General features: G+C 35.4%; 1 protein-coding gene across 1 annotated transcript; it reads left to right on the top strand.

The window, feature by feature from the left end:
• Positions 1-3,048: 3,048 nt before the first annotated feature.
• On the top strand, positions 3,049-9,158 carry LOC129266796 (uncharacterized). The gene is made up of 7 exons (XM_064103091.1): positions 3,049-3,184; positions 3,494-3,826; positions 4,176-4,517; positions 4,890-5,198; positions 5,594-5,905; positions 6,307-6,431; positions 8,231-9,158. Exons 1-6 carry the CDS (start codon positions 3,118-3,120, stop codon positions 6,408-6,410), a joined length of 1,467 nt encoding a protein of 488 aa, XP_063959161.1. The 5' UTR covers positions 3,049-3,117; the 3' UTR covers positions 6,411-6,431; positions 8,231-9,158.
• The last annotated feature ends 674 nt before the right edge of the window (positions 9,159-9,832 follow it).

The following is a 9,832-nucleotide window of genomic DNA, read 5'->3' as shown; positions in this document are numbered from 1 at the left end:
AACAAACTTATAGATGTAAAGCAATATTACTGTTAAACAAGCCGACTTCAAAATATTCTGATCATTTATTCTATTTAGCATGTGTTAAGTGAACTAAATTCTTTAAAATCATTCCTTCTCTCATTTCCTCTCTGCCTTACCCTAACTCGCTGACTTGCTCTTCTCTTTTCCTTTGAAGTACCTCCTATAAAGCTGCTGCTCTTTCCAACTGGAGATAAACAGTCACAGTCAATAGACATATACGTTCAAGAAGATTCACCGACTTCAATTACTTGCAAAAGTATTGGGTCATTCCCAGCGACCGAACTATCATTTCAGATAGAAGGTGACACTGGTCTTGCTGACAGGATCCCTATTCGTGTAAATATCTCCAGCAAAAGGAGTACTTTAGACGATACGTTGTTCGACACCGAGGGAGCTATTACCATGCACCTAAATATTGAGCATCATGAGAAGTACGTTTATTGCTACGCATCATTTCAACAACACATAGTCGGATTTATGTCCACCAAAGTGATTGTTTACGGTGAGTTTTCCCCCTTTTGGTTGGTGGTTTGTTTTTCAAAAGGCGTTTTTTTGTCATACAAAATATCTTACAATCTATTGGCTTATTAGAAGTTACATGTATCTCGTCTTAACCGCCATAATTTACATGTACATGACAAAGTATAATATTCTAAATAGATGTGTATGGAGGGGGGGGGGGTCTTACTGATATTCAGTTCGTCATCGCTGATATTGGGGATTTCACTTAATGTAAGGAAACGAAGGTTTGTAAGATGGATTTTATTTCCACCCCTTCTACAAATTACAGAATACACCAAGTAGGTACCGTTTGAACCAAAATAGTATTATTGAATTTACGGTATTGATTTATACATACCCTTTTTACGATTCGTTAAAAGGCCCACCAGAAGGTATCAAAATTACTTATCCAGCGGACCTCTACGAAGGTATAGAGATAAATGTAACCTGCAAAGCTGTTAATGGATACCCTGCACCGCATATCCATTGGTTCATCGGATCAAGAAATCATACAGAGGATTCATCTTTAAACATTAGTGAAAATAAAGCTGGTCGATATGATGCTGAAAGCGTCCTAACTCTAAGACCGACGAGGTTTGATCATGGGAAAAGTCTTCTATGCGAAGCAGTTCAACCTACAACACTCCCAGCTCGTTCGGTGAATCAAAGCTTGGTTCTGAACATAACATGTAAGTGGTGATTTTTTTTAATGCATTAAATAAGACTAGTGGACTGGGGGAATATATATAGTTAACCCGTTTGAATTGCAGATAATCTTGTCTGTCTACACGCTTTCCTCGTTGACTCTTTGATTATTTAAGATACTTTTTTCTGCTTCTGCTGTCCGCTTGTTATGTGTTAAACAATATTTCTAAAGAAAACGTGACCCATTTGGATTTCTTTTTACGTTCACACACTGTAAATGTAGAAACGAGACAAACTTTATCCAAAATGACACTGCATCCTTCTTTTCAGAAAGTTATTGGACAATGTTTTGTTTTGTGTTTTGCTTCTTTTTACGTACATGAACTTGATTTTATCATCTATCTTTATCCCGTCCCCATGATTATTATACTTTTCTTATCCATTTCTATAATTTTTTTATTTTGTGTCTGTGATGTAGATCATCCCGTTGTGACAATTACTGCTCGACGTCTTGCATCAAACATAGCAAGTGGGACTACTAAGCTCGTGTTGACGTGTAAAGCGGACGCCAATCCTCCTGTCAATACCGTCGATTGGCTATGCCACGAAACTGTAGTGTCAAACGACACCAACTACAGACTCACCGAGACTCTATATGAAGATGCAACACTAGCATCGAGCGTACTTGCGATTCAAAACCCACTCTCCAAATATCATTGTGTTTATAAATGCACCGCTGTATCAGAATACGGCTCGAGAAGTGCAGAATCCAGTTCCCTTTATTTGTGTAAGCTATTATCATTTACTTTTGAAATAATCAATAACAAATAAAGTGATGTGATCAAAATAATTATACATACTTTGTGTGGTTTTACATACATATATTTGATGTTTTTCGTCTTATACCAAACAAAAATAAAACATTGTTAGACATGTGGCTTTTAATGGACCCTCCATATCGTAAAATAGTTGAATTTGATATGTTGTATTTCAATTCGAATAAAGAAAAATAATAAATTAATTAATACATTTTGTTTCAAAATCAAATAATCATTTAATCCTACCAATATCGTCTTAGCACATAAATATTGATGTATTGATTTTATATTTCATCTTTGTTATTAACGTATCCCGTTATGTTTTGTTTTTACAATGTTTCTTCTGTTTTACAGATTTTATCCCGAATCCGCCATCTGGGTTCATCATGCACCAAAATCAGACGAGATCTTCATCTCTTTTCGTTTCCTGGCAACCAGGATCAACATTAGGGTATGAGAACATCGCTACATTCGCCATATGCACGTTGTCGTTAAAACAGATCCTCATACATGATTAAACTTTTGTAAATAGTTCCAAGAACAAAACAGAGATTGTTAAAAATTAGAACGAACTGAAACGATCACTTTGACAAGAATATAACTGCAAGAAACGGAGCAGTGTGAAAGATAGCTAGGAGTATCAATTTCCACACTTCAATCATGAAAATCGCTTTCCCCTACTTTTATCGCGTTTGAGCTTAGTTTTACAAAAATAAAACTACATTCGATATAAAAAAAATTTTGCTCGTTGTTTGAATGTGAGTTCAATGAAAAAACAGGCTTGTTCTTTTTCGTATTCAATTTGAACAGATTTCTACACTCGCATAAAATCCATTATGAAAATATATACCGCATACTATTTTGATACCCTTGCATAACGATATTCAAATTATACTCAGGCCCACTGATGAAAGAGCGCCCGCTTTCGATCTAACACTTTTGTTACATGTTATATTGGTGGCTATTTAAGACAGTTTGCGAAACCGAATCCAAGTAAGAAGGAAGGAATGTAAGTAAGTGCCATTGTTAATTGTCCAAACATTTCATGTCTTTTTGTTAGAATGTTCTGTCTGTCGGAACATACAGAACGTCTTCGCATTGCCTACTGTATGATCACTGAACAGGCTGAATGATGACGTCCATTTCAATGCAAGTAGTTCTCGGTCTTTGCCTTGGAATTATCATCTCGCAAAGCTGTAAGTATGATGTGTAGTGTAATTTCCTTCATTACAGTGGTTTGCACGAAGCAAATAAGCACTGTCCGTATGAATATGCTAGGGTTAGCACAGATGCATGAATATGGCCCCTAAATTATTTGTAGGCCACATGAAGGATGGTAGTTACTTTAACGGATCTCCGAATATTCTACTAGGGCATCTTATTACATAATTCTATATATAAGTATGTATCATTTCGCGTAAAATGAATTCGAAAAATACAGAATGATGCCTCTAATACTTAAATGCATTACATTTACTTGAATGCATTATATTTTTCATCGCAAGCTCCACCCACTTGGCTCTATATCATTGATGGAAAGGGCACCATTTACTACTCAAAAAACATCTCTCTAACCGTAATAGCTGACCAACAACAAGACATCACATGTGAAGCATATGGAGCAAGGCCGACTGCAGTATTGGAATGGCGTTTACCTGATGATATGGCAGTTGTTCATCAGGATCAGTCTGATAATATCCAAGACAGCTTTTACATCTCTCAGAAAGCCGTGACAATAACACCCTCAAGGGATAACCACGGAAAGATTCTTAGCTGCATCGCATCACATCAAGAACTATCAGAAAACCTTCAATACACAGTAAATATGAATGTACATGGTAGGTATTTTGTATGAATATATCTGTCTTTAGGTTATGTATACCGATGGCTGCCTCATTTACTCCAAGCTTGTCATCGTCCATTTTACACAAACCTCTGTACATTGAGCAATATTACTCTTAGACCAATCCATTTCTTTTTCTTGCAAATATATTTATCACCCGATGTTAATATTCTACGTATACCAAAAAATCAAAGCAAACGGCGCGTCTCTTTTAAAATTCATCCAATTCTTCATGCCATTTAGCATCTTTTAATGATATTCAACACAATTGTTATTGTCATTCCTTCCCTTTTCCCCTGTCTTTATCTCCCTTTATCCCTCGCTCTTTCCCTTTTCCTTTGAAGTTCTTCCTATGAGTGTGCTGCTCTTTTCAACTGGAGGTAGCCATTCCCAGTCAAGACTGATATACGTTCAAGAAGATTCACCGACTTCAATCACATGTAGAAGTATTGGGTCATTCCCAGCGACTGAACTATCCTTTCAGTTAGAAAGTGGCAATGGTCTCGGCGAAAGAATTCTTCCAAATATCTCAAGCGAAAGAAGCATTTTGGACGATGCTCTGTTTGACACCGAGGGTACTGTAATCTTACACTTAAATACTGTGCATCATGGACAGTACATTAAATGCTTCGCATCGCTTGAAGGATCTGTAGTGGAATTGGTGTATGCCAAAGTAATCGTTTACGGTGAGTTCTTCTTCACCCCTTTAGGTTTGCAATTGTTGAAACTGCATTCCTTATTTAGGCACAATGTTGATGAAATAGTATCCCTTTTTATGTGTTATCCGATGTTAACCATGCTCATTTGCATGCTGAAAAAAATATTCTAAATAGTATTGTTTAGGATTTCTTACAATTTTCATTGCTAAAAAGGACTACGTCGTCATCGATGGCTTTGGGGATTTCACATAATCTAAGAAAATGAACGTTTGCAGGATGTGTTTTCGACCCCTTCTATTAATTACAAAATACATTAAGCGGGTTCATATTGAACACGAACTTATTTCCTACTTTTACGGCATTGGATTATGTATATCGTTTTTTACGTTTCGTTCAAAGGCCCGCCAAGAGGCATCAAAATGACTTTTCTTGGGGATCTGTACGACGACATAGAAACAAATATATCCTGCAAAGCTGTTAATGGATATCCCGCACCGTTAATTCATTGGTACATTGGATCAAAAAATCTTACAGAGGATTCATCTTTAAACATAAGTGAAAATACAGCTGCTCGATATGATGCTGAAAGCACGCTTACTCTAATACCGACGAGATTTGACAATGGAAAACAACTTCTCTGTCGGGCACTTCAACCGACAACATTCCAAGCTCGTTCGCTGAATCAAAGCTTGGTTCTGAACGTAACGTGTAAGTTCTGGTTTTGGTAATAGCTCCGATAAGACTGCTTGGCTGGTCGGATAGATAGGGAACCTTTTTTTTTTTAATGCAATCGACCTTAATCATATTTTCCTAGTTGACCCATTGGCTTTTAAAGTATTTTTTATCTGCTCTTCCTGCTCGCATGTTTAGTAGATGTTTTAAAAATTGTAAAGAAACTATAAACGTCGCCATGAGACAAATTATGTATAAAATGACACTGCAACCTTTTTTTTTACAAAGTAATTAGACAACGTTTTGTTGTCCGTCTTGCCTCTTTCTAAGAAAAAAAAAATCATTATCGATTTATGTCCTTTTCTTATGATCCGTATGCTTCTTTTAATTCATGTTCATTACTAGCAAATTGCATTTTGTCTCTGATCTAGATGCTCCCGTTGTGTCAATTACTGTCCGACGTCGTACATCGAGCAAAGCAAATGGGACTACGGAGCTCGTGTTGATATGTAAAGCGGACGCTAATCCTCTTGTCACTACTTTCGTTTGGTTTTGCAACGAAACTGTAGTATCCAAGGACACCAATAACTACAGACTCCACGAGACAATATCGGAAAACGCAACACTAACGTCCAGTGTACTTGGGATTCAAAACCCACTCTCCAATTATTATTCTGTTTATAAATGCACCGCTGTATCAGACTATGGCTCGGGAAGTGCGGTATTCGATTCCCTTTATCTGTGTAAGCTTACAACTATTTCCCCCCATTTTCTAATAATCGAATACCAAATTAAAAATATTTAAATATTTCAAAATACTTTGTGTAATTTGTATTACTTAATTGATTTCGCATTGATTTGCATACATGGAGAATCATCATTATTTAGGCCTGTGGCTTATAATGTCTCCTCATCATTGTAAACTACTTGAATTTGATATGTTTCATTTTAAACTAAATAGATGATAAGGAAAAAATACTTTAACTAATTTTGCTTCAACATGAAATATATACGTTATATTTTCAATAATGTCATATTACAGAAAGTATTGTATTGATTTAACATTTTGTTAATCTTTAAAAATTCATCTCGTTATATATATATATATATTTTTGCAGTTCTCATCTATTTTTTTTTTTTACAGATTTGATTCCAAATGCACCTTCTGGGTTCATCATCCACCAACACCAGACGAGATCTTCATCTCTTTTCGTTGCCTGGAAACAAGAGTTCATCATCGGAAAATGAGACAAAAACATTTTTCTAAAAGTAAGGACATTGAGATCAAATTATATGAAATCAGTAAGATGTATAGTTTCATATAGAGTAGCTTATATTAGCCTTCACATCGCCTACGTTTTTTTACAGTATAAACACTCGAAAATATGATAAATCCGATGTTTTTTTTTTTTTTTTTTTTTACATTTGATTGAACAAAAGGGTCTTTGAAGGGAAATTTATTTTAATGAATAAATGTATTTTTATAAATAATCAAAAATAGTTTTAACAAACGACAAGGCCATCTGCTTCCCCAATATTGGATATGCTGGTACCTGAAATTGTAAAGGCCGCCTTCACTCATTTTCCTCACCATCACACTCTTGATGAATAAAACAAGTAGAGAGATCGTTGAAATATATGAGCAGCTGAATAGAAAAACAATATTAAGCTAAGAAGAAACATGTGTATGAGTGCTTGTATTTGTTCGACAAAAAGCTGAAACACTCCGCAATATAGGATGACAGATTATAATTTAGACACAAGTAGTAATTTATTAGCATCATTTTGATAACCCTCTCTGAGACGAATAGCTTATGCCCAGTTTTCTCAAATTCAAAGATTCTGTTGGTTGCGTTGAACGCTTTCTGTTGTGTGTATTCACGGGCATACACTATTATTAGCTACACTGTACATTCAGCGTGCATTGAACGCACTGTATGTAGGTCATGCTGTGTTCATCCAGAATTTGTGTGTTGTAACATGTAGTACAGATTCGCTATATATACGTTGTCATTGAAACCACACCTCATTTTTTAAGAACCAAAATTATATTTAAAAAAAGGAATCAGATCAAGATTAAAGTAAAACTATAACGTTCACAAGAACATCACTGAAGGAAACAAAGCACAGTGTGAAACTTGTTTAGGAGTATAGACACTTTCCATATTTCAATCATGAACATCGCTTCCCTTTACTTTTAGAGCGTTTGGGCTTAATCTTACAAAACTAAATTACATTCGTTTTAACATAAAATACAATTACAATATCCGTTCGTTGTTTGAATATGATTTTAATGAAAAATACGCTTTTTCATGTTGGCATACAGTTTTAATAGATTTCTGCCGTCACACGATGATACACATAGGCTCATAGACGAAAGAGCGCCCGCTTTCCATCTAACGAGCTTTAACATAGTTACCTGTTATGTTGACTGGTGTCTTTGATAGTATGCGAAACCGAAACCACCTAAGAAGGAGGGACTATACAGAAGTGCCGATGTTCATTTTCCAACACATTTCATATCTCATAATTTCGTGTTCTTATACTTTCTTTCCATTCGGACTGACTGTCGGTTGAAACAGGTAGGATCTCGTAGCATTGTCGTAATTTGTCGCTTAATTACGATGTCCATTTCTACACAAGTAGTTCTCGTACTTTTTCTTGGGGTTATCATCTCACAAAGCGGTAAGTAGACCTGTGTTGCATTTACTTCATCAAAGCATGATGAAGGCAAGTTTTAAGTAGCAAATAGATACGGATCGTGTGAAATGGTATGAACACTGTGTATGAACCAACGATCATTACTGATTATCGAAATATGTAGGGCTCACGCAATAACCCATTACCGAAACGACATCATAATTTTACGGAGAATGTCTTGATAAGTGTGTATCAAGTTATACATCACAACTCAAAACAATAATTCATAAATTAAAAAAAAAATATATACATATATATATATATATATATATATAGAGAGAGAGAGAGAGAGAGAGAGAGAGAGAGAGAGAGAGAGAGCAAACTGACTTTACTACTTAATAAATCTTATTCTTATACTTACATTGTAGCTCCACCCACTTGGATCTACATTATTGATGGAAAGGGGGTTCGATATTACTTTAACAACCTCTCTATAACGGTAAAAGCTGACCAACGAAATGACATCATATGTGAAGCATATGGAGCAAATCCTCATGCAGTATTGGAATGGCATGTACCAGATGATATGGCAGTTGTGCATCAGGATCAGTCTGATGTTATTCAATACGGATCTTACATCTCCCAGAAAGCCATGACAATCACACCCTACAGGAATGACCACGGAAAGATTCTTAGTTGCATCACGTCACACCCAGAACTACAAAATGAACGTCTACGCTCAGTTCATCTCAATGTTCATGGTGTGTATGTCATATAGGTTATTTTTGTTTGTAGAAATCTTTGTTTAGTCTTTTGAGAGCCTTTTATTGCCTCCACTGTAGTATACAGAATAACCTAATGTCTCAGCAAATCTATTCCTTTGCAGTTGGATTTACATTATCTGTGCATTTTACTTTTATGTCCACATAGCATGCGTAATATACAGGAAATATTTTTAATGTATGTAATGATAATGGTATTTTATTTAAAGACTGTTCGCAGCAAGAGCTGAATTGTACATAACTTTTACATAAAAAAGAACACAAAACATAACAGTATCAAAATAGAATTCTAAAAATACACAAAGCATGACAAAATATGCTATCATTAATACTTTGGGGGTTAATATGAATCATTAGAATATTTTCAAATATGAGTAATTGCAGAAGTTTCAAAATTTGCTTAAGATATAGTATACGAGGAAGCGGATTGGAAGGACTTATGATGTAACTGAATTGGAATGGATAAATTTGACTTGATGATATCGAGATTTTGAATTAGTGACGTATTCAGAGTATAAAGAGAAATGGAAGTGGGTAACAATGTGTAAATAATTAAAATAAAGTTTTTATACCGAGAGTTATGTATACTTATTTCGTTCTACTGAAACATTACAGATAGTCGCTGATTATTCGGATTCAATAATAATAATAAACATGATAAAAAAAAAGTCACATTGCAACACAAACGCGTTGGAAAGAGAAGAGTAAAATTAAAAAGAACTGGGACTAAGGAACAATAAAATAGAGAGAGAGAAGGAGAAATAGATGGATGGTGAGATAGAGAAAGAATTGGAGAAAATGATGGAGGGAGGGAGAGGGAGAGAGAAATAGATGTAAAGAGATGGAGGGTGAGGCAGAAAAAGAAGAAGAAGAGAGAGAGAGGATATATGAATAGAAATAACAGATTTAGGAAGAGGTCATAATACAGATCATAACAAACATATTGTCTTCTTTATCTACGATTCATTCAATAAGCTAATTAGATATGGAATGGAACTAAGTTTGCACCTTTGTGTCCTGCATTTAATCTGATCGTAAGGAGCAATTCTTCGGAGTGTTTTTGTGTTTAGTCTAGGATTAGGCAACCAGGATCTGAAGGTGGGTGAGTTTTGTAGGCACTTGGCAAAATTGATACACAAGTCCCGTCGTCTTTATCCGAGTGATTTCAGGTTTGTGATTTGTAGGGCATTCTCATAGGTGATGTACAGTGGGCCATGAATGATTCGGAGAGATCGTTTCTCTATTCTT

Source organism: Lytechinus pictus, chromosome 8 (assembly GCF_037042905.1).
Source record: "Lytechinus pictus isolate F3 Inbred chromosome 8, Lp3.0, whole genome shotgun sequence".
Lineage (NCBI taxonomy): Eukaryota > Metazoa > Echinodermata > Echinoidea > Temnopleuroida > Toxopneustidae > Lytechinus > Lytechinus pictus.
Note: the sequence above shows the minus strand (reverse complement) of the source record. Positions and strands in the feature narration are given on the sequence as shown.